General features: G+C 38.3%; 1 protein-coding gene across 6 annotated transcripts in view; it reads right to left on the bottom strand.

The window, feature by feature from the left end:
- The window catches only part of ELOVL6 (ELOVL fatty acid elongase 6), a 149,081-nt gene that overhangs the window by 41,388 nt on the left and 80,899 nt on the right, over positions 1 to 26,794 (bottom strand). For all 6 annotated transcript variants that reach the window (XM_063637235.1, XM_063637237.1, XM_055274866.2 and 3 more), the window contains one exon: positions 15,562 to 15,693. In XM_063637235.1, coding sequence (XP_063493305.1) covers positions 15,562 to 15,693 — 132 coding nt within the window. The remainder of the gene's footprint in view (positions 1 to 15,561; positions 15,694 to 26,794) is intronic.

Here is a 26,794-nt window from a genome sequence, read left to right as displayed (position 1 = left end):
TAATTCCTCATAAAACAGCTAAATCTTGTGTTGAGCTGGGTGTTTACACTGTGTATGGAGAAGGTTGACTTTTTTTCCTTTGGGTTCCTTTTGAGCAGCAAGATTGATAACTAATCATTTACCATTTATCTACATGTAAACCTTCTATAGATTAAAACAGAAATAAAAGTAGGCACCCTATATTCATATTTTTGTCAACCATAACCCTTAAAAGATGCAATTTATGCCATCCTCAATAGCATTGTATACGTAAAGAAATCCAGTCATTGACTGACATGAGATGTGACTCACACATGGTGCTGGACCTGGGCACACAGGAACACGAGTGACAGGGCTCCTCCTCATTAGGGCCACAGGAGGTAGGCCTTCCAGGAACTTACAGGAATGTTTGACTTTTTTTTTTTTTAATGAGACGAAGTCTTGCTCTGTCGCCAGGCTGGAGTGCAGTGGCACGATCTCAGCTCACTGAAACCTCCACCTCCCGGGTTCAAGTGATTCTCCTGCCTCAGCCTCCCAAGTAGCTGGGATTACAGGTGTGCACCACCATGCCTGGCTAATTTTTGTATCTTTAGCAGAGATGGGGTTTCACCATGTTGGCCAGGATGGTCTCAATCTCCTGACCTTGCGATCCACCCGCCTCGGCCTCCCAAAGTGCTAGGATTACAGGTGTAAGCCACCACTCCCGGCCGAGAGTTTGACTTTCATACTTTAGAAATTCAGATTCAATTTTACTTGCAATTTTACTTTATGTGTGAATGCATAGGAAGAAATACAGAAGGTATTATAAAGGTATGGTAGAAAGAGGATCAATACAATATTCACAGGTTCGGCAAATGGAGAGAAACAGACATAGCCAACTTAAGAAATACATGAGGCAGAAGATGTTTGTTTGCCTTTACTTTTAACGACTTCAAACTTTAACCTAGTTCTACTCTATCAATTTAAGGATCCATGTCCTTAAGGAGAACAGAAAATTACACACCTATCCTAGAGGTGTCAATTAGATTAGAACACACCCCAGAGTGATTCCTTCACTCCAAAGTTGATGGAAGATGGGTTTGGTCTCAGTAAACATGTATAAGGTGGCAAAAATCAGTTTGAGGAGTTAAACTGAAATCTCTAGAGGTAGGCTGTCTGTTCACGACTGGAAAAGTACGAGAGTTTTAACTATATTCCTTTTAAAGGCAGAAATTAGATTTTCTTCTCTGCTATCCTCTCTTGAGCTCTGCGCCCTTGTCCTGGAAAGTTACTTTCTTTTTCCTGCTTTGCTTTTTGCCTAGCTATCTATCTGCATTAAGCTAGTATAAACTCCAACTTAAAGCCGAACCCCTTCAGAGAAACCACATCCCTGTCCCCTGCATAAGAGAACACTGAATAACTAATGATTCATAATTTCTTCAATTCATAAGCAATTCTACTAAACTGCATTGAAAATTTCTGCTCCAGCTCCGGGTTAACACAAATACCAGCTACACTAATCACCCTGCATATCCACTGCTAAGTCAATGGTGCTCATCCACATCTCAGAACAAAAAATACAAAAAGCCACCCCTCTGTCTACCATTGTGCCATTAGTAGTCAAAGGAGTAAAAGAAAATCATTGCCTTATTAAGTTGTTAGGAAATTGCAATGTGCAAGGAATGAAGTATTATGCCCCGGATCAATCAATCATTTTAATTACATAGATTTGATTCTAAATCCCAGGGCTCTGGAAACTGTAAGAATGATCTAGGATAACAATGAATACAGTGAGGATTGCTTGCACATTCTCCAGCCAGCATAACAATTTAGTTATAAGTGAAAACAAGAAGGAATCGAACAGTCAGCACCAATTCTCACTTAATAAATTTTTGAAACACATGCTAGGAAACGAGTTTCAAGGAGAGCTAGCAACAAGTGAAATTAGTCCATTTACTAGTAGCTCTGGCTAAAAAGAGCTGCCAGTTTCAAGGAAGAAACATGAGCTTCCTATGTCATATGCAAAATCAAGTCAGATCTGGGACACCTGTCAATACCCTAGTATCATCAAAAACAGATGACAGTTACTATTTAGAATTTTGATTAAAATGTGGAGAATAAAAATTGACAGCTTTCAAGAAAGAACTGTTAATGCTTTCAAGGCCGAGGTCATAAGAGGCCTGTAAGAAGTTTCATATGGGAAAAGCATTGTATGTAGGAAAATGATTTTCATTGCTCTAACAACAGCATATAACCATACGGTGGGTGATCAATTTCTCTTTAATGAACACTAATACCACTTCTTCTCTACAGCCCTCCACTCACATCCACACTTTAAGGACATGTGGACTCTCAGGGGAAGGAATTCTCATCTTGCAACGTTTCAGTTAATTCTCTGCTCACTAATGAGAATGACCAGAGAAGAAAAGTCTAGTATTTTTCCATGTTATTCTCTTTAATGTTTCCTTCAGCTAATCTATAAGTGTGGTTACAGCATTTTATTTATGGATGTCAGCATCATTTGAAGCATTCCAGATTACGCAATTAGGCAATTTCATTAAAAGTTCATTCCTTAAGTCTGAAGAATTTTTTCAGGATTCAATTTTTAGTTCGAAATCTTGTAGTAAACACACACACACACACACACACACACACACACACACACGTGCACATATCCCAAACCCTGCCAAACAAGGATCTGTGGAGGATCTGTGAGATAACATGAAGTTTATACAAACTGTAATCCCTAACTATGTCTTAATTCAAAACAATCCTTAACAAATGCCTGCAGGTGTTATTATACTTATATCTAAGTATCTTACATCCTAAACTAACATGCAGTCTCTTCTAGAATGCTCATGTTATTTTTCAACCAAGTTTCAAAAGAGCTATGGTATTCCAGCTATTTAAATACTATCCCATTTTGGTAAAATGATTTAAAGAATCTTACATGTCAGCTGTTTCAAGTTGTTATAGCACTTGTAATGCAAAGATATTACAGAAGTCATATTTTTGTCCACACTCGAATGTATTAACTGCATTACAGAGAATTAAAATTATGATAAAAGAATCTCAAGTTTAACATTAAATTATGAGGCACCAAAATATTAACAGTAAATATCTGTGACAACTGGGATAAAGAGTCTGTATGTATGCGATTTTGTGGTTTTCAGTTTTGATGCAGGGAATCCTACCTCTTATAACTAGAAAGGAAAATTACTTAAAAAGTGACCACTGGACAGATTTTCTAATTGTACATAAGCAATTCAAGTCATATAAGGTTATCAAGTCAACTGTAGTTCCTGTGAGAATGAGAAGCCACTCTGCCTATACATAAACTTGTAGTTCTTTGTCATATTTGCATATATCACTCATTTTCTTGGAAATAAGTGAAATTCCAGGTAGTTCTTGAATACAAGAGAAAAGCTGGAAAATTTTCCTATTTCCACCTTTGAAAATAAATGTAGACAGTTGCTAGTAAGTCTCTTCATTTCCCTTATTACTTTTTTAAAAAGCACCTACTTAGGCACTAGAAACATAGCAGGAAATCAGACAGACAAAAATCCCTGCCCTCATAGAACATAGAGTGCAGTGGGACGAGACAGATAATGAACCACAGAAGTAATACATACAGTGGGCTGGAAGATGACAGGTGTTAAAGGGAAAAATAAGAAAAGGCAATTACAAGCATAGATGGGAATGTTGTGATTTGGGATAGGGAGGCTAGGGAAGGTCTCACCAAGGCCAAATGTGAGCAAAATTCTAAAGGAGGTGAGGAACAAGCCATTAGAATATCTGGGTGGGACTGGCATGGTGGCTCACGTCTATAATCCCAGCACTTTGGGAAGCTGAGGCGGGCAGATCACTGAGGTCAGGAGTTTGAGACCAGCCTGGCCAACATGGCAAAAGCCCGTCTCTACTAAAAATACAAAATTAGCCAGGCGTGGTGGCGTGTGTCTGTAGTTCCAGCTACTTGGGAGGCTGAGGCAGGAGAATTGCTTGAACTCAGGAGGCAGAGGCTGCAGCGAGCCAAGATTGCGCCACTGCACTCCAGCCTGGGCAACAGAGCTAAACTCCATCTCAAAAAAAAAAAAAAAAAAAATCTGGATGGGCCAGGTGCAGTGGCTCACATCTGTAATCCCAGCACTTTGGGAGACCGAGGCAGGAGGATCCTTGAGCCCAGTAGTTTCAGACCAGCCTGGACAACACAGTGAGACTCTGTTTCTATTTTACTTAAAAAAAATATATATATATAAAATATATAACATATATAATTTATATTACATATAAAATATATGTAATTATAATATATAATTATATATACATACATATAATTAAGAAAGAATACCTAGGTGAAGAGTGTTCTGGGCAAGGGAAGAGCAAATACAAGGGCCCTGAGGCAGAGGCCTTGTGACCATGTTTGAGGAACAGCAAGGAGGCAAGAGTGGCTGAGGAGAGGGAAGAGAAGAGGTCAAAAACTAACCAGGGCCAGGCTGTGCAGGGCTTTGTAGGCCATTTCAGGCTCCTGACACTACATAACATCAGTCTGATTTCTTGATGCATGTATGCATGTTCACAGGTAAAGACTGACGGAATGCAATGAAGACTGGACTAGGGCATGTCTAGGGCAGTTGATACAAGAAATACAGAGTGAAAAAGTGAAGTGACTGGAAACGATAATCACATATGGCTGCAGAACTGGCAGGTGTGAGATTTGTATTCATTAATTTAACAACTATGTGTGCACTCGGTGTTCCAAGGACAGCAAGACACAATTCCTGCCCCAAGAAATTCATAGTCTACCAAAAAGTACATCAGTTAAGGCAATATATAGTCTGGTTAAATGAACTACCAGCAAGTTCAGTGGAGCTGAGATATGGGCTGAAATGATCAGATAAGCCATTATAGAGAAGGAATTTTAAGTTAAGTCTAAGCAATAACTAAGATTTACAGAAAAACAAATAGAGGAAGAATGGAGAAAGAGTAAGTGCAGCATGTTCAAAGACCTGAAATTAGGCCTGGGCGCGGTGGCTCACACCTGTAATCCCAGCACTTTGGGAGGTTGAGGTGGGCAGATCACCTGAGGTCAGCAGTTCGAGACCAGCCTGGCCAACATGGCAAAACCCCGTCTCCACTAAAAATACAAAAATTAGCCGGGCGTGGTGGCATGCACCTGTAATCCCAGCTACTTGGGAGGCTGAGGCATGAGAATCACTTGAACCCAGGAGAAAGAGGTTGCAGTGAGCCTAGATCGCACCACTGCACTCCAGCCTGGGTGAAAGGGTGAAACTGTCTTTAAAAAAAAAAAAGTCATGAAATTAGGAATGGGCAAGGTGTGTCTGTTTTGCAGGAAAAGATTCGATATACCACGTTGGCTTGGATAGAAAAGTTTGCATAGGGCAGTGGTAAAAGGTGAGTCAAGGCAAGATTGTACATTTTTATGACGAGATTGAGGTTTTAATGTATAAGCAAAAGAGTTTTAATTAAGGTTTAAATGGGGAAACAATATGCTATGTAGAATATCCTTGGGTAGAGGAAACATTTGAAGGACAGCAACTAGTGGTTGCAAAACTGAAGATGTGAAGTGACAAAGACCATAATTGGAGGGTCCAGGGTGGAAACAGAAGTGTAGTCAGCTACCTAAGAGATTCTGACAAGAATTATTACAACTTGGTGACTGGGTAAAGGAGATTTGCATACATAACTTTGAATGACTTAAAGATGTTCATTAGGAAAATTGTGACAAACTTCAATGAATAAAGGAATATCAAAAGGAGAACCAGTTTGGATATTTTAAATCTGAGTGATGATGTGTCAAACGTTTGGAAATATCACAGACAGGCAGAGCAAGTTTTAGTCAAGAGGTCAATCCTAAAAATAAGAATTTGTTAGCAGTAAGTTGTCAAATAATCCATGGTGTTCTTCCTTTTTCTTTTTTATTGAGCCAACACAATTTCTCAGTGGGTTATAAGTAGAATAACTGTTTTATTTATCATCCAAATAGGGACATTTTTGAGAGTGAAGAAGGAGCTATTAATAATTACACTGAGACAACGTGCATAAAACTAAAGACTGTCCTGAGCAGACCAAGTTGCATGGACCCCAGTTAAAAATTCTATCTTACTTTTAAAAGATAGAAAGTTGCCAATTTCTTACTTTTATTATAGCTCGTGGTTTCTCAAAAGGGGTCAAGAATTCAGTTAGGGTCACTTTATTGTGATTTGAGACTAGAAAGACTGAGCTCTGGCAAAGGATCCAGTTTTAGACATCTAGAAAACAAAGAGAATGTTAATGAAGTAGCTTATGTCATATAACTCCGCTATTACCTATTCATGATGCTCCTGGCATGGTTAATGAAGCATGGAGGTTTTATTCAAGGGGGTGGGTGGGGATCCGAGCTAGTCTGGGTTGACATTGGAATTTCTGATGTCAGGTCCCAGTTGAAGCAGTATTTTACTTGAGCTGTCTCTGATGTCAGGGGGATAGAAAAAATTCCTGGTGAGCAGGAAGAAGAGTGTATAAAGGGTAACGGGATTTGTGTGTATATATACCATGTGCAGGTACAGAAAGAATTTTCTTTATCCTGTAGCTGCAATTTGTTAGGTAGTTATGTTACTGCATGTATAGGTCATCAGAATAACAAAATTGATATTAATATAATAAATAGCTGCAATTTGTTAGGCAGTTATGTGAATGTGCGTATAGGTTAACAGACCAACAAAACTGGTATTAATAACAAAAATGAACAGGATAATGGAGGGATATCCTGCAGCTCTCAGATTGAAAGGGATTCAAATACAACTCAAAATGCTTAACATGGCTGGGCGTGGTGGCTCACCCCTGTATTCTCAGCACTTTGGGAGGCCGAGGTGGGTGGATCACCAGGTCAGGAGTTCAAGACCAGCCTGGCCAAGATGGTGAAACCCTGCCTCTACTAAAAATACAAAAATTAGCCAGGCGTGGTGGCGGGTGCCTGTAATCCCAGCTACTCAGGAGGCTGAGGCAGAGAATTGCTTGAATCCGGGAGGCAGAGGTTGCAGTGAGCCAAGATCGTGCCACTGTACTTCAGCCTGGGTGACAGAGCGAGACTCCGTCTCAAAAAAAAAAAAGCTTAAGAAATCCACTACCTCACTACCTTTCAGACTAGACATTGTTATCTCCACTTGTAAAAATGTTAGCAGGGTGTCCTTCATCAAGGAAAGAAGCCAACTCTGGCAGTGCTAAGTAAATAGAAGGATTATTTTTCCTATGGCAATGGCTTTTTTAAATTTACTGTTCATTAAGATTTTTGCCTTGAACATTTGTTGGGCTTTTAAATAATAATATAGTGTGGGTGCTTCACTTTTCTCTTGGTGCAGAAGGAAACAAAATATGTTGTGGTGTGATTTTGTGACCTGACCTTTCAAACAATCAGTGTGCTGGAGATGTTATCTAGGTGTGTGTTATTCCTAGTCTCAGTTATTTTATGTCTCAATAAATTATTATTATGTTTATTATAAAACATAACTGCTCCAGCAATTTAGTTTTAAGAAAAATCTGATTCTCCAAACTGTTATATACTCTGCCTTCAGAAAAAAAAAAAAAAAAAAGGATTTCCTATATATCCATTAATTTTACTTTTAAAAAAATAGAAGAAGCTGTAATTTACAAATATGGCATTAGAAGCAAGGCATTGGAGTCAGCAATTTCTATGGTTCTTTGATAAAATGACACAAAAATAGGAGGCTAAGGGAGTTACAAAGTATTGGTGTAGAAAATGTGACATTTTACATTTTTGAGTAGGCTAAAGATAAAAGAAAAACAGGTTTTGATAAAACAAATAATTAAATGCACAATATCTGACCTACATCGTCTGTCTACAAGTTAGAAACATCAACCGTGGTAGATTCAAGAGTTGAACACGGACAGAAAATAAAGGTCCCCAAATCATCCTTCCAGCAAAATATACACACTTAACTGAGGGATACCATCAGAAAAAAGGGGAAAACAAAAGCTATTCTTCATTCTAACTATAAACCGATCATTATTGGGTGGGATAGGTAGAGAATGAGGACCAATAAAGTACAACATTTGTGTTTTGATATAAACTTGCTTTACTTATGCACCACCAGTATGACCTGAATCTTATAATATGGCTACAATTGTTGCTCTTTCTTTTAACAAACCAAATGTCATTAATTGCATTCAACTTCGCTTTTTTATAGCCATACTTTTTATCAAAGCTATTTTTCCCTGGTTTGACCTTTTTGTAATAACGTGTTGTAACATGTTACTACATGTAATGAAATGTTACAAAAGGAATTGAAGCCCCCTTTGGACTCTCTCTGGTCCTATTTCTCTCCTTCCCTTACCCTAAACAGAGATAATTACTATCCTGAGGTTTTTGTGCATATTTTAATACTTTTACTACATATATATTCATAAATGTAGCATTAATTAACGAGTTTTTTAAATTTTCATAAATGGTTTTACACTTCCAGGATTATTTCCCAGCTTGCTTTTTTATTACTCAGCATTATGCTTTCCAATTTTGCTTGTTACTTTTGCCCTTTTGGTGTTACATTTAAAAATCTGACATTTATAATGTGTTTTTCATAAAGTAGGAGCTTTTGTCCTATGACACTTAAAGCTTATGGATCCATTTATTTTATATAAATAGTATCAGTACAGTCATTATCATCATCATTGTTTTTGTGGATTAAGATGGGCTACTTTTGGCAACCATAGGAACTAAGACACTTATGAGGGTCTTATGTACAAACTGATTTCATTGTTCTAAAATTTGTCATTTTCATTGTACCATCATTCTATAGGTCATTCATGTCCTCATTCCTTCCATAGGGGTTAAGAACTGTCATTTTTTTTTCACTTGAACAGCTTCAGTTAGTTTTATTATATACTTGTTGGCTTTAGAAATAAGGTAATTGCCAAAAATTCTTCAGATATTAAACACTAAATTTATTTACGAAATCAATGGGAAATAGATCTCGAATGATTTGATTAAATACCACTCATCTACTGCTTGCACTGTTAAACAGACTTTTCTGAAAGTTTCCTGTGCTATATTTAAGCACTTTGTTCATAAGAATCCCACGAAATAAAAAAAGAGAATAATTTTCTACTAATCTTGAATATACTTCATACTTAAGCCAGAGATGAAATTTAATAACAAAATGAAAATATAGCCAGGATATTACAATGAAGTTCAACAGGAAAAACTGGTGGTTAATAGGCAAGAAGTCAAACTATAAAGTGTAGAACATCTGGATTTGTGCAAATCAAGCAAAAACAATTGAGGCCAGAGTAATCACCAGGAAAAGGAGTAAGCAAAGGTGAAGCAAGTGTGATATTGGCACCTATAAATTTTTAACACCAAATTATCTTTTTATAATGTACACTGACTAGACATCCTGCTTTGATCTGTGTTAGGTCAAGAACCTCAAAGATGGCTTCTTGGAACTCCTTATGCTGCTGATGAAAAGAAAACACTGCCAGACAGGTAACTGGTAGAGGCTCCTTGAATCAGAAGCACACACACCTGGACCCAATCTAGAAGGATGGAAAACTTTTTCAAATCAACTGTAGTAACCCAGCTGACATGTCATAGCAACACAATTGAATGACTCAGGAGTGTCTGCGAAGAACAGGGGATAGGTACCTTGAAGTATCTGATGCTCTGTTGCCATATCAAAGTTCGATAACTTAGCCAAATCTAACTTCTTTGCCACCAGGAGCAATCTCATCTAAAAGTCTTACTGATTCACATAACCAGAATTGTTCTCAGCATTTACCCTAAGGAAATGTTCAAACACCCATGGATAAATGCCACACAAAATTATCTTATCAAATACAGAAATGCCTGTCCTTGGGTTAGGTGGGATGTAGGTGGAAGTTGGTCACTGTGCCATCATCCTGGCCATATTTATAAAGACTAATTGACACCAGGACCTGGTGCTTTGGTTCTGAAAAAGGGAGCCTGGAGGAATCGTGGGGAGAGATTTTCAGAGAAACCCAGAGAAATCTTCCTCAAATGAAATGATCCATTATAGGCCTAAGGAAAACTCAGCTGGCCGTATTTTATTTACTGTAGCAAAACTTATGATAGGTTTCAATAAATTACCACCTGAATGAAGACTTCTGTCTCCATGAAGGCTGCTTCAGTCAACCCCCAAAGATAAAGAGAAAAACTGCAGGTAATTCTTGCAAACAATATTAAAACCCCATCACTTTTTGAAATAGACTGGTTTGAAGAGGTTTCTTTTGTTTGTTTTTTTAAGTATGCTGCAGATATGATTTAATTCCCATAATGTTGTCTCAGTTCATGAGTGAACAGTGTATGGCATCTGGAAATTAAGCATAGCTGGGTCCCTGGCTACTGTTAAAAGCTAATAGGCAACCTTGAGGACTTGAGGGAAAATAAATTATTCCTAAGCAGTGAAATACATAAAAATTCCTCTTTTTGGTGATGTTCCAAAAGAAAAATTTACTACTTCTGAAATGTTTGGTTCTTTCTCTTTCCTTCATTTTCTAAATTGATTACGCTACAGTGGCAAAGGACAGGGAGATGGAGGGGGCAATAGGCCCTTGGGCCATCACCTCATTGCAGACCATCTAATAGAAGAACTATCTCCTGAGCAGGGAATTTCTATATTTTTGTCATTAGACAATATTTGAAAATGCATGAATTATAGTGTAAGAGCCACTCAAAACTTTCTACAAAAATATATCCTTTATAATAATGAAGTTTTCCTTTATAACCAAAATAGAAAATTTCTTAATACTCATTAAAACAACTGTCTGTGAAAAGCAGTTTTTTGTTTGTTTGCTTGTTTGTTTTTGAGACAGAGTCTTGCTCTGTCGTCCAGGCTGGAGTGCAGTGGCACAATCTCAGCTCACTGCAACCTCCACCTCCAGGGTTCAAACGATTCTCCTGCCTCAGCCTCCCGAGTAGCTGGATTACAGGCACGTGCCACCATGCCTGGCTGATTTTTGTATTTTTAGTAGAGACAGAGTTTCACCATGTTGGCCAGGCTAGTCTCGGACTCCTGACCTCAGATGATCTGCCCACCTCGGCCTCCCAAAGTGCTGGGATTACAGGTGTGAGCCACCACGCCTGGCCAGAAGAGCATATTTTTGATGAATGTTTTATATCAACTTCATTCATGAAATATTTGGATTTCAAAAAAAAAGCAACTACTCACTTGAAATTCTACAGAATTGTGTAGGAGATTAGATATGAACGTGTGTACGTATATTTTAGGAAATGTGTTAAATGCAGAAAAACACAAATAATAATAAATGGCCAATATGCAAAATTGAGAGTTGTCCACATTATTATATTTGCTTCATTTGTTCTGAATAACACATCACAAAAAATTAAATCTTTTTTTACTTCTAAATTGCCAATCTACCCCAACCAACCTGTACAAACGCTGAAATTTTTTATTTATCCATTTATTCATTCGTTCATTTATTTTTTGAGACAGGGTCTCATTCTGCTACCCAGGTTTGAGTGCAGTGGTGCTATAATGGTTCAATGCAGCCTCAGCCTCCCCTGGCTCAGGTGACCCTCCCACTTCAGCCTCCCGGGTCGCTGGGACTACAGGTGCATGACACCATGCCTGGCTAATTTTTGTACTTTTTGTAGAGATGGGGTTTTATCATGTTGCCCAGGCTGGTCTTATTTTCTAATAAATCATAGGACTTTAATAAATAAGACATCTTCTCTGCTTTTCCCCCCAAAAAAAGTAAAAACTTGAGTTTATTTTCTTCTAGTATCTCTATAAATATTTTTATATTAAAAATATCATTCTGTAGTTAGACTTTTTACTTCTATGCATTGTTGACTAGCATTCTTTAAGCATAGAGAAATCTCAATATGTTCTTCCAAACACAGAAGCATAGCATTCCATTATCAATGTTTCCCAAATTCTGGCTTAAAAAAATTAAGATCCATTTTTTAAAACCTTAGACTGCAGATGCTTGGATTTTTCTATATAGTTCTGGATTTTTAAATTTTATACAAAACGTGGCTCTGAAGAAAGTAATATAACTAACAGAATTCATTAAATGAAAGAGAACACAATAATTTGTCAGTCTAAAAAAGATAAAGTATCACCACTGACTTCTGCATGTGCATTGCAGGATACAGTAAATGGGGAGTTACTGGCCAACATTGGGAACTTGTATTTTTGACCCGAGAGAAAGGAGAAATAAAAGTTAAGTCATAAGAATGGTAAAGATTGGCCGGGCGCGGTGGCTCACGCTTGTAATCCCAGCACTTTGGGAGGCCGAGGCGGGCGGATCACGAGGTCAGGAGATCGAGACCACGGTGAAACCCCGTCTCTACTAACAATACAAAAAAAAAATTAGCCGGGCGTGGTGGCGGGCGCCTGTAGTCCCAGCTACTCGGAGAGGCTGAGGCAGGAGAATGGCGTGAACCCGGGAGGCGGAGCTTGCAGTGAGCCGAGATTGCGCCACTGCACTCCAGCCTGGGCGACAGAGTGAGACTCCGTCTCAAAAAAAAAAAAAAAAAAAAAAAAAGAATGGTAAAGATTGTCTGTGACCAGCTAGGGCAACACAGTGAAACTCCATCTCTACCAAAAAAATATAGAAACTAGCCAGCTGTGGTGGTACATGCCCATAGTCCCAGCTACATGGGAGGCTAAGGTAGGAGGATCACTTGAGGCTGGAGAGGTTGAGGCTGTAGGGAGCTGTGGTTGTGCCACTGCATTCCAACCTGGGTGACAGAGTGAGAGCTTGTCAAAAAAAAAAAAAAAAAAAAAAGTAAAGATGATAGATTATATATGTATATTCTACTTCAATAAGTAAATTTCCACTTCTGGCTTCTTTAAAGACAAGAACTTACTTAGCACCAACAACCACCTTTAGTACCCAGACAGTGGTTTCTAAATATGATCTCCTCTCCACCATAGGAATTAGGGCTCTGATATGGTTCGGCTGGGTCCCCACCAAAATCTCAACTTGAATTGTATCTCCCAGAATTCCCCCGTGTTGTGGGAGGGATGGGGGATGGGGGGCGGGTTGGGGGTGGGGAGGGGCGGTAATTGGATCATAGGGGCTGGTCTTTCCCGTGCTATTCTCATGATAGTGAATAAGTCTTATGAGATCTGATGGGTTTATCAGTGGTTTCCGCTTTTGCTTCTTCCTCATTTTTCTCTTGCCTCTACCATGTAAGAAGTGCCTTATGCCTCCCGCCATGATTCTGAGGTTCCCCAGCCATGTGGAACTGTAAGTCCAATTAAACTTTTTTTCTTCCCAGTTTTGGGTATGTCTTTTATCAGCAGAATGAAAACAAACTAATACAGGCTCTCTGGAGACATGGCTGATTCCAGTTCTGGACAAGAAATATACAACATGTCTGGCCTGGAATATCTTGTAATTAAAAAAAAATCAAACTATCACCATCAAATGGAATAGCAATGGACTTAAAACACATCAAAATCATATCTCAAAATCACTGGCATATAAAAAAGTACATATCCATAAGTTTATAATGATTCTTAAGAAAACAAATCGTATTGTTTACATGCTAGCTAACTTAAAAAAAAAAAACTGATGAATATAGACAAAGAATCAAGCATCTATCCTAATCTTTGCTATAATAACTTCATATACTTCAAGATAACAGAATAGTTGATAAAGGCAAGTTTCTTCTTATAGAAAACCTCTTCAAATATTAAACCTGAATGTAATAAACCTTCTAGTTCTAACTACAACTTATAGAAGGTACAGAAAAATGCAACCAAGCAAAATCCAGGCCAGAGGAAACTCTATGGGGTAAACTATCTGGTTTCTTCAAAGGATGAATCATAAGGAAAAAGAAGAAATCTATAAGCCAAAAGATATCAGTTAATGGAAATGTAAAGATCTCATTTTGATCTAGGTTCTTAAACTGTAAAACAGGAATCATTTATGAGACAACTGAAGAAATTTGAAATTTAATGAGAACAAATTATTAATTTAGGTGAGATCATAATACTGTGTTTGTTTTTAAAGAGTACTTAAGCTTTAGCCATGGTATGATTTCAATAAGAATTATTTCAGCCTCTATTATTAATAGTTCCAAATAATTTGGGGATGAGAAACAAGGTGAGCAAGATTAAACGAAGTAAAATCAGCCAAGTGTTGACAATTGTTTAACCAAGGTAGGGGGTGCAGGGGAGTCATTGTACTTTCTTTCTCTGCTTACAAGTGTTAAAATTTAAAATAACAAAAGATAAAGATGCAGGGAATATTGAAAAATCAGTAAAATGGTGAAAGGCTTCATTAGGATAGAGATAAATTCCCCACAAATATCAAAATACATCAGGTGAGGCATACTCTGTCAACCTTAAATGTAAATAAAAATGAAAAGGCTTCTTTATATTATAGAGAATCATGACCTGATACAGACTGAACTGGAAGGAGATTTTAGTGACAAATCCAAATCATGAGTACTTCAAACCTAGGGCCTTACAAATAGCACTGAAATAAAAAGTATATTCAGTAGTGGTGAGTAAGTGGGTGTTTTAGATGGAGGGATCCAACATTATGGAAATACACAGATCATAAGAGTTTAATGGAAATACTCTTCCTGCTCAGTCATTTTTAATAAGCTTTAAGTGACTAATGAAGCTTTAATGATAACATCCACTTCTGCTTAGAAGTAGAACAGTTAATATATGAAAAAATACAAATGAATATTTATAAATATGAAAATGAATAGTTTTGTGTTTCGTAGTATATCTACATTCACTCCCCTCCCATTCCTCCCCAAGCCTAGTTATAAACTTGCTGGTTTTGACAAGCAAAACACAAATAGAACAGGTGCCTTTGTTAGCACTCTAGGTAAATCCTGGCACTTGCTTGGACACCAGCTGGGTGCTAATTAGTCTTGTGATTGCCTAGATCACAAAATAATATAAGACTGGAAATGCTCCTGAAAGCTTTTGGAGGAATGAGTCTGCACACCGGCTGACAGATGCCCTGGAGAGAACAGGCCTTGTCCTGACAGTCTCTGTGTTGAGTTCTTTCACATTTACAAAGCCAGCGTTGGCTACATAAACACATGCCTGCAAGTCAGTTCAGGGAATGCGGGTGGAGGGTGCTTTTGAAGATGCAGAGCAAAAGCATTCTCTGGTCTAGCAATACTGACACAGATGTCCAGTGTCTGGTGTATGTCTAAGTGTCATCTTTTGATTAAGTGTTAGCAACAGCACACCCAGGGTATTTGAACCCTGTTCTCCAATAGACTTCAACAGATTACTTGTGTGCCTTCCCATTTAACCTTTCGTCTATATTTAGCCAATAACAATAATGAATTGCTGTACTGCTTCTCATGCTAATAGATCAATCAGATTACTGCATGGCCAATTTGGACAGGACAAGAGATGGTCTGACACCTCTCAAAATATATAAGGTTAGATACATCATGGCAAATGGTTGCAGTGAAGGCTTTCTTTCTGAACATGACTTTATTTTATGTCCTCATCATATTCAATAATCAAAAATATCAGATTTAAAATCAAATGCTCAATCATTGCATTCTTTCAGCAAGTGACGAAATGGATACATTTTATTAGAAAAATGAAAAAAACCTACCTGAAGACTGCAAGGGTCAGAGACCAGAGCACTAATGGCTTCCTCAGTTCAAACTTTGCTCGTTTATTCATTAGGTGCCGACCACCGAATATAAAGGCAGCATACAGAGCAGAAAACAGGAAAGATTTCTTCCTGCAAACAAGCAAACAAAATCTTTAAGATATTTTTAGTCATCAGGAAACATCAAATTTTGTACCAGTTCTCCTCTTTGTAAGCACTGAAAAAATATTCTTGAGAATATTCCTGCTTCACTGAAGAGGGAGTCTAGTCCACATGGCAAACTGGTGTTCTGTTGAAATCTCCCTTGACAAATCAGGTCTTCCAGCAGTTTAACCAACATATTAAGTATCATGTCAGGATAGATGTATTTCCTTTGTAGGCTCTAGGACTGAAATTTCAACAACATAGCATTGAAGTACAAAAGGTAGCCTTTTCACTGAGAGAAATAATTTTATTCTTTAGAGTTTGTTGAGCCAATTTGGATACATACATGAATTTTAAAAAGAAGTGTTTTTATTGGAACTATTTGGTGACAAGGTTGTGTCTTGGAACAAGATAGCCACTTAAAATTTTATCTTGGGTGGGTGTGGTGGCTCACGCCTGTTATCCCAGCACTTTGGGAAGCCGAGGTGGGTGGATCACTTCAGGCCAGGAGTTTGAGACCAGACTGGCCAACATGGTAAAACGCCCTCTCTATTAAAAACACAAAATTTAGCCAGGCATGGTGGTGGGCACCTGTAATCTTAGCTACTCGGGACGCTGAGGCAGGAGAATCGCTTGAAACCAGAAGGCGGAGGTTGCAATGAGCTGCGATTTTCGAGACTCCGTCTCAAAAGGCAAAAGAATAAAAGAATGGTTACTCCATAGGCAGAGCAGCCCTGAGGACTGCTGGCTGGCTATTTTTATGGGTTTTTGAATTACATGCTAAACAAGGGGTGGATTATTCATGAGTGTTCCGGGGAAAGGGGCGGGGATTTCCCCAGGAACAGAACTGAGGGTTCCTTCCCTTTTTAGACTACACCGTACCATGGCATTTGTAAACTGTCATGGTGTTGGTGGGAGTGTCTTTTAGCATGCTAATGCATTATAATTAGCATATAATAAGCAGTGAGGATAATCAGAGGTCACTTTTGTTACCATCTTGGTTTGGGTGGGTTTTGGCCAGCTTCTTAACCGTATCCGGTTTTATCAGCAGGGTCTTTGTGACCCCTATCTTGTGCCAACCTCCTACATCATCCTGTGACTAAGAATTCCTAACCTTCTGGGAATGCAGCCCAGTAGGTCTCAGCCTCATTTTACTTAGCCCCTATTCAAGATAAAGCCACTCTGGTACAAATGCCTCTGACAACAGTACTGATAATGCCAAAAGATAAATTCAAAAGCAAAAATCAACAAACTTCTATAATAGAACTATGATTCGACTGAAAGCAAGAGAAACCTTATAAATAATTTAAACAGTTGAGCATGTTTCCTGAGAAAGCAATGTTTCTCTTAAAATGGGTCTTCCCTATTCAATTAGATCAATAAGGAAAGGGTTGAGAAATAAGTTAAAAACATAATATCAAAAGCAAAATGTGTTCACCTAAAGAGTATTATTTGTAAAATGCTTCATGTTTTCTCCCTTCATGCTGACATGTAATGCTGACTCATAAGGGACCTTGCTATTTACACAAGCAGCATTCCTATGTAAATGAATGTAAATGACCTACTTAGTGAATACCACCAAATAAAGCAATGATTCCAGAAATCAACCCATAAGTAAATGTTGAATAAATCACTTTGAGGTTTACAGACTCTTCTCTTGGGCCCACAAGACCTGGAACACAGTAGGTGCTTAATAAATATCTGTTGAATGAACATGGTCTTGTCCTATCAAATTTTCTGATGGGGAAAATAATTAGGCATCTGTGTACAGTAAACAGGCAGCAAACACTAACAGAAAGTTGTACTTTCCCTGTAATACATTAATAACTAAAGAGTCAAATATTCAGAAAAATATGATACATTTTCTTCCCCCAGAAAGACATTGATTATTTCTATACTTCAATGGAAAGTGGAAAAGTGAGACAATTTTGTGGAAACTTTAACTATTGGACATTTCAGGAAGAAAGTACTTTTGGCCATAAATTATAGATATTGCTTTATTTCTCCTCTGGAAATTGCAAGGGCATGGAATTAAATTACTTAAGAGTCACAATCACTGTTTCTGTTTATGCACATATAAGCAAAGACTAAAGAAAAATAAAGTTCTACCAAGTTAATGTAGGTGATAGTAATCTGAAAAAGTATATACTTTTTTTCTAATTTATAAAGGTAATAAGTGACAATAATCACATATTATGATTTATAGAGTGATTTCTATGGGTAGACATAATGCCAAAAAGCTTTACCATTTAATCCTCATGGCACAGGTAAAGTATTATCTTTATTTCATAAGATAAACAGGCTTACAGGTAAAGTAGCCCTAGATTTTCCTGTCCTTGTGGTAAACTTTCAGAAGAAAAAGGGGTACTTGATGTGTTATCTTATAAGCTGTAAAAATTCCTTAAGCTCTCCTGTTGAATTACATAATCATTGCATAATGTGTAGAACATTGTGTAACTGTGAAAAGATGAAGAAGAATTTCCCATCTTCATGTTTCTACTGTCATATTTTCTGAGCCTGGGCAACTTTCATCCAAACCCTCTTTGCTTCTTTGAGAACAGAAATTAATTATACATATACCACTGAAGACATTTCCTTAAAATTATCATTATTTATCTTACCCATTCAACATAATTGAGATTCTGATTATGGTTGTATTAACTATATTACTTGCAATCATAAACCAAGTTAAATGAATGTCTTCATACAATCCTATCATTCTAGCCATAAAGGGAAAAGTAATGCCTCAAGAACCAAGAAAAGAAGAAAAAATCTCCCCTATGTATTTTTTCTCCAATTTCCTAACTTCTAAAATGAGAATTAGTCCTAATGCACTGCTCACTTCCCAGCAAGGGCCATTCACTTTTCTACAAGAGCTCTCTTTACAAAGCAATTCAACAGCTAAGGCAACGAAGTCAGTCAGTACAGAATCATAGAACTTGATAATTGCAAGCAAGGAACCTTAGAGAGGTGGAGCCCAATTTCCTCCTTCGACAGAAGAAAGAATAGGGAACCTGATGACAATAGTCACTCACAGGCACACAGCTGCAGGCTACACTGGTCAAGACTATCCAATATTGTCATGGCTGTGGTCAAGCAGGTAGGTAAACACAAAATAATTGTATAAACTATATCAGGGTCACAGGTAGTTAATGGGAATCGGTTTAAGTGCTGTGATCAAAGTAAGTTGTTCATTGCATGCACAGAAATCTTTTACTGTGGTGAAATTAAAATCCTTTGGGTTAGTTTAGAATTAAACCTAAGCATCTGCTGTAAGTGGGAGTTGCCTAAGGAAGCATTAACAATTACCTCTTTGAGTTGTCATTTACGGTTGAATGTACTATTAGTTTTCCATATTGCTTAGAAGAAAGTAAGATTTTCTTTAACGAACAGGACAATTTAAATGAATTAAAATTGCCTTTCCTTTCTGGCGTCTCTCCGGTAAAGTTCAATTATATTCAAGATGAATAATAGTTTGCCACTAGCCCGCTTAGCTTTTAATGTGGATAGATTGCTTTCCTAATGGTTCAGTGGTAATACTTCATATACTGGCAGGCCTCCATACTTGGGTATAATGGTAACACTATACTGTTTTATTATCAGATAATCAGTCATTTTGAGATAGCATGGAATCTTCTTGTTTAATAAATTTTAAATGTGCATCATATAGCACAACCCGTAATTATAGGTACTTAATAAGTACTTTTCAGCATGGTGATTCGGGAGTTATGATTACCAGGTGACCAACCAAATAAAGACAACCCAAATGAAATACTGATGTGCTTTAATTCTGTCAAGCTTATATTTATCCTTTTTACCCTTCTATTTCTGTCATCAAGATGAACAATGGAAATTATTCCATAATTAATAAAAATGAATAGTGGATCTATCCTTAGAAATCTGAATTTCTCTATGATACTATCATGTCCCAAAACATTCCTAGGACATGCTTTTTTGATTCTTACCAGAGTAGCTGAGCAAGTTCTCACTTATGATTTGTATTTCTTGCTCTACCCATTAACATTTCTGAAAAAGCATGCATAAATTGAAATACATGTTTTTTTAAACTCGTGGGATTTCACTGAAACCAGTGCTTAGCTTGCGTCTCCTTAGCATTCACATCAAGATTTCTATACGCCAAGAGTCAAACTAGTTTATTTGCTAATGAAGAAATGTTTATGTGGGTAGTATTTCAACATAGGATAATTGCTAATGAACAGCTTGGGAAGCTGGCCTGAGCTCCCTCCTGGCTCTTTCATGTAGTATCTACATGGTCTTCATTATGGCTACTGTACACATGTGAGGTACAAGGAGATGGGAAAGTAAAAAGCAGTGAGGGGAAAGAAAGAAAAGGGCACCGCCCAGTTCAGCTGATACCTATCTACTTAGTGCAGAGAAAGTTTTCATGTTCTAAGGTAAAGAGTCTGATGCTGAGACAGAATGCCAACTGGTGCACCCCCCTCCTCTTTTAAGAGTCCTCTTGTAGTTCAGTTGCTGACTCAAGTCAGGAAACAACTTATGGTTCTGAAAGTGATTTTAGGGATACAAATAAAGTAGGGACCCAGAGACTAGAGGAAATAACACTACTTTTTGCCAATATGACGTTTAATGTATGTCTATGGTGGTTATAATTTGATAAGAAAATAAGATTTTCTTGAGAGGGCTCCTGAGGGTTCTTGAAGTCCTATCCAGGGCTTAATTCTGTCACATTCTTCAGGATTCTGAAAGACTTCATATAGGCATTTTTTTACATTAAAAATAATGGAAATTTTTCCGCAGATTTTTTTTTTTTTTTTTTGAGCCAAGGTCTCATTCTGTCATCTAGGCTGGAGCGTAGTGGTGTGATCATAGCTCACTGCAGCCTCAGCCTCCTGGGCTCAAGCAATCTTCCCACTTCAGCCTCCTGGGTAGCTGGCACTACAGGTGCGCCTAATTCTTTTAATTTTTTTGCAGAGATGGGATCCCCGTATGTTGGCCAGATTGGTCCCCAACTCCTGGACTGAAGCAATCCTCCTGCCTCAGCCTCCGAAAGTGCTGGGATTACAGATGTAAGCCACCACACCTGGCCAGGAGGTTTTATTCATAAGTAAATTAACTATATGCCCAGAAATTCTGACAAACAATTTTGTGAATAATCATGAAAATATGCCCATAATTGATACAAATGAAAAGTGGCTTTACAATTGCAAGACAAAGCCATAACTAAGGTAAACGTTCCTTGTTCTTATTCCAATCTGTTGTGTATGACCAAGGACACCAAATAAGGTGTGATTTCCAAGCTTCTTTGAGTTGTAAGCACTTTACCTTTTTGCTCCCCCCTCCAGATACTAACTTACAGATCACAGGTTCTCCTCATCTATTTTTTTAAAAAAGGTGCGAGAACTAGTTTTTAGTTTTTCTAGCCTTGAAGTAGGCCATAATCGAAGTAGAGTTACATTTGGTCCATGAGATTCAGTAACATGGCTACACATCCCTTTCCAGGAAAGTATACCCCTCTTAGAAGCAGATTGGACATAGAAATTCCTTGTATACATCTGTAAACTTATCTTTTTCCTCCCTGGTCACCTTTTAAAAAATCTTGGTGCATTTTGTTTTTGTATTACAACTGGACATAAGATTTTGGGGGAGAAAATACCCTCAAAATGTTAAAACAAAAAAACCGCACATCTATTTTTATCAATTCCCTTTGCTTCCTTAGAAATCCTTTTTTTTTTTCAGTAGCTGATGGAAATGTTGACATCCACCCATCCATTCAAAATTCAATAAACCTTTTAGGTTTTTTTTCTTCTGTTAGGTTTAAGCCATGGCCAAGAAATTTAATAAACTTATTGTATTCCTTTGCAGTATGGTTAGTATGACATTGAATGAAAAAAGGATCCTTATGTGAGAGTAAATTCTGCCTCTGCTAATCTAGTTAGAAAGACAGAAAAACTGGCTGGGCGCGGTGGCTCAAGCCTGTAATCCCAGCACTTTGGGAGGCCGAGGCGGGCGGATCACGAGGTCAGGAGATCGAGACCATCCTGGCTAACACGGTGAAACCCCGTCTCTACTAAAAATACAAAAAATTAGCCGGGCGTGGTGGCAGGCGCCTGTAGTCCCAGCTACTCGGGAGGCTGAGGCAGGAGAATGGCGTGAACCCAGGAAGTGGAGGTTGCGGTGAGCCGAGATCACGCCACTGCACTCCAGCCTGGGTGACAGAGAAAGACTCCATCTCAAAAAAAAAAAAAAAGAAAGACAAATTTACATGATAACACATGGTTATATAGGGGGTCAGTAGCAAATGTGTGTTACAGATGGTGTTTTATAAAGAGCTAAGGAAGGAGATTATAGTCATGAGAAAATGCTGTGGAAGATTTAAGAGTGGACCCTGAAGGTTTTGGATGGATGGGCAAAGGGCAAGTAGCAATAGGCAATGGAGTTAGGTGTGAGCTAAACCGGGAGTCTGTCATACCAGACGCTGTGGGTTGGGTATGGTAGAAAGCCTGTTTGGAGATGCAGGCTAAAGTTGGGTTGTGTGACGTTCTGAAAACTGCAGCAGAGTTTGGGCTGTATTTGCACCTCAAGTTTGCAGTAAGTTGTGAGGCATGTGCCCAGTAATTTGTTACTACTAATTAAAGTACAGGACTGAAATGTATGGCTTAATTTTCCTTTCTTCTTTTTCTTCTTAAATAAACAATAGACTAAATCACACATACCCCATCATGCCCCATGGGTGAGAGATGGGGAAGTAATAACTTGTGCCCCCAGAAAAATGGATAGAGAACTGCTGGATGAAGTCATGAAGGGCACTGAAAGTCTTTGAGCTGGGAAGGAAGACAGAATTTAAAAAGATGTTCACAGAGAAACTTGGTATGCATTATTTCTATCCCAGAGGGCAGATGTGGCAAAAGCTGAATTCCTGATCTCTCGATCAATGCACTGAAGTGTGTGTGTGAACTGCGGCACTTCACAGGAATCATCAGATGGGATCACCTGTAGGAATGAATATTCTCCTGTTCATAGTAAAAGATAGCAAACTGCTAGGCTAATCACAGCATTATTTCAGTAGAGCTGATGTTTGCAGCTCAGAGAATTGTCAGTTTCAATCCTAAAGCATTGCATCTTAGGTAGAAGAATACTTTTTGTTTCAGTAGATATGGCTTAATAAAACTGATCAGAAAAAATCAGTTTTGAAGTTAGAACCAAAGACTATGGACTGTCCTTGCTACTCTAGTTAGCAAAATCAAACAAAGAATTAAAATCCGGGCTGAGTGTGGTGGCTCATGCCTGTAATCCCAACACTTCGGGAGGCTGAGGGGGGTGGATCACTTGAGATCAGGAGTTCAAGACCAGCCTGAACAACATGGTGAAACCCCCTCTCTACCAAAAAAACAAAAACTTAGCTGGGTGTGGTGGTACATGCTTGTAATCCCAGCTATTCAGGAGCCTAAGGAAGGATAATCTCTTGAACCCGGGAGGCAGAGGTTGCAGTGAGCCGAGATTACACCGTTGCACTCCAGCCAGGGCAACAGAGCAAGACTCCATCTCAAAAACGAAAATAAAAACAAAAGAATTAAAATCCATTCAATTTTTTATCTCCTTAGAAAGAGTAAAGCTTGCCGGCAAGGTGCGGTGGCTCGCGCAGGTAATCCCAGCACTTTGGGAGGCTGAGGCAGGCAGATCACAAGGTCAGGAGATCGAGACCATCCTGGCTAACACGGTGAAAACCTGTCTCTACTAAAAAATAAAAAAAAAAATAGCTGGGTGTGGTGGCGGGCACCTGTAATCCCAGCTACTCGGGAGGCTGAGGCAGGAGAATGGCGTGAACCCGGGAGGCGGAAGCTGCAGCGAGCCAAGATTGTGCCACTGCACTCCAGCCTGGGCGACAGAGCAAGACTCCGTTTCAAAAAAAAAAAAAAAAAAAAAAAGAGTAAAGCTTGCCATCACCCCCAAGTCAAAAAACCTGGAAGAAAACGTATCAGTGACTGGGCATGGTGGCTCATGCCTGTAATCCCAACGCTTTGGGAGGGCAAGGTGGGAGGTATTACTTGTCCCAGGAGTTCGAGACCAGCCTGGGCAACATACTGAGACCCCATCTCTACAAAAAAATTAAAAATTAGTCTGCCGTAGTGGTGCATGCCCGTAGTCCCAGCTACTTGAGAAACTGGGGTGGGAGGACAGTTTGAGCCTAGGAGGTTGCGGCTGCAGTGAGTATGATTGCCACGTGCACTCCAGCCTGGGCAACAGAGTGAGACCCTGTCTCAAAAAAAGGCAAAAACAAAACAAAAAGTCAGTGGTCTTATTTAGACAAATCTCCCATCCCCGTCTGAAAGCAAACTAAAAATGATCTCTATGATGAAAAAATAATTTCTAGTTTCTGTTTTGTTTGAGACTATTGATTGTCGCAGGTGAGAATTTCCAGGTAACGATCTAGTGATAGTAAAACAAAACTCTTGTGGCCATTTAAAACAGTAATTTCTGAATAAGAGAGGCAGCATGTAGAAATAGAATTCAGAAGGTGGTTTTAGCAGCAATTCAATTTCATTGCACTAATTTTCTCGAAGAAATACTCTTCATTCTAAGAGAAAGGTAGCATATTAATTTCCAGTGAGGCAATGCTCACTTGTTAAATTATTTCAAAATATAATAATGATGAGCCAGGCACGATGGCACGCACCTGTAGTCCCAGCTACTCAGGAGGCTGAGGTGGGAGAAGCCCTTGAGCTCGAGACATCGAATCCAGCCTGAGCAACATAAAAAGACCCCATCCCTTGAAAACAAAAAAAATGTAACAATAATGGTAATATAAAAAGTGTACTATAATTCTGAAATGCCTCCTATAAATAAGAGTAGTTGAGTGACTCTCCTGTCACCAAGCTAAACTTTATCTCCTATAGCCTTAAAAATCTATTCTATAATATAAATGAAGCATTAGTCATCTATTTTCCTAAATATAAAATTTTCTTGGGCTTGAAGTTATACAAGTACAATTATGGCCTATGTCAGTCAAGGCTGTAGGCATCTTTTTTTCTTTTTTTAAAATATTCTTTTCCAGTCCAGTGGCCTAATGACCATAGACATATAGAATCTCAAGATTGGAATAGACCTTAGAGATCTAGTCTAAACTTTTCAACTTAGGAATTCCTTGCTAAAAACTTCCTGGCTGATGGTCCTCTAATTTCTACTAAATGTAGAAATAATGACTGTAACTTTCGAGGTCATTAGTTCCTGATCATATGGTACAGCTGGGCTTCTTTAAAAACTGACCCAAATGCTGAAGCCACTCATCCTTCCCCTATGGATGACCAACACCCTTTCAAACAAACAGGCTACACTTAGAGTTGAATATAAAAACCTGTTTCCTGATTGTCTTTATCCTAAAGAAGACTGGGACATCTTATAACTAATAGACCTATCAGAGTTGGAGGCTGAAACTAGAAGTGAAAAAACACTGTCAAAAGGAGATAATTATTCACAATGCATTGAAAACCGGATTTCAGGTTTATAAGATTAAGTCCAATTCAAACTGAAAATTTTCCTAGATTTAAATCAAAACCAAGAAAAATAACAGCTTGCACAATTATATAAACAAGCATAAACATATCTATGTTTATGAGCACTTTCTCTGTGCTCAAGGACTGACATTTACATCAAACGAGAATCCATTTCTGTTGTAGGTTACCACTACCTTAATATTTATATAGGGTTTTCATTTCCACAAATCACCTCATAGACAACTGAAAATTCCAAAAGCTAGAAAATAAAATGAAGGCGAAAACATGGCATGTTTTCACGTTAACTATTGGATAAATAAATAGACTCTTGTCACTAATGATTCCCTCAATACAAATTTTGAAAAGAAACTGGGGAAGCAATGAGAACATATACCCTAAATACTATTTCTAGACTAGAGAAAATATCTCAGCAGTGATGATGATCTCATGGTTAGTTCATAAATTGATTTTGTCAGCAAAATCAAATGTACATAAGAAATTAAGCTTGAGAAAAAACTGGCAGTAATCAGAAGAAATATATTTTTAGTAATGAGTGAAAATGACTTAAACATTGTTTTTACTTATGAGATTATCACCCGATTACCCAAGAAAGAACTCTGAATTTCATCTTGTTCTTAATAATATAGGGCCAAGCATGATGGCTCATGCCTGTAATCCCAGCATTTCGGGAGGCCAAGGTGGGAAGATGGCTCGAGGCCAGGAATTCAAGGCCAGCCTGGGTAATATGGCGAGAATCTGTCTCTATAAAAAAAAACTTCCAAAAATAATAATAATATGGCAACATTTTGATTGGGGCTTTCATACTGCTCCTTCAAAATCTGAACTCTCATTCAGTGACATAAGAGGATAAAGTTTGCAGACACTAGCTTTGAGAACTCCGATAATGAGGACAGCTACAACAAATTCTCACAAACTGAATGGCTTCTAACAAAACAAATGTATTATCTTACAGTTCTGGAGGTTAGAATCTGAAATGAGTCTTATGGGGCTAAAATCAAAGAGTCACCAGGGTTGCATTTCTTTTGGAGGCTTTATGGCAGAATCCATTTCCTTGCCTTTTCCAACATCTAGAATCCACTTGACATTCCTTGGCTCATGGCTGCCTCCTTCTCCATCTTCAAAATGCATCACACCAAGCTGTTTCCATGGTCACGTCACCTTATCTGACTCTGATCCCCCCGACTCCTGTTAAGAACCCTGTGAATGTAATGGGCCTACCAGATAATCCAGAGCCACAGCCTAGAAGCTTCCATTTTAACAACCCATGTGATTAGATGTCCCCTGCCCAAAGATATTCTGGAATAATCTCACCATCTCAAATTCCTCAACCTAATTGCATCCACAACATGTCCTTTGCTATATGAAGTAACATATTCACAGAAGATGTGCACATTTTTGAGGGACTGTTATTCTATTTACCACGTGGATTAAACTAAATCGTAAGATCTAAAGGCATTCTTCTACTAAAACACATAGGAGACCCCTACAGATGCACATGTTTCATGTCTGTTCCTGGTTTGCCACCCCCAAAGCCAGGTTCTTCCCCTCTACTCAAGAAAACATTTCAGAATCCGAAGGGCGAGAGCAACACTGTT

The sequence above is a fragment of the Symphalangus syndactylus genome, chromosome 4 (genome assembly GCF_028878055.3).
Source record: "Symphalangus syndactylus isolate Jambi chromosome 4, NHGRI_mSymSyn1-v2.1_pri, whole genome shotgun sequence".
NCBI classification, from domain to species: Eukaryota; Metazoa; Chordata; class Mammalia; order Primates; family Hylobatidae; genus Symphalangus; species Symphalangus syndactylus.
Note: the sequence above shows the minus strand (reverse complement) of the source record. Positions and strands in the feature narration are given on the sequence as shown.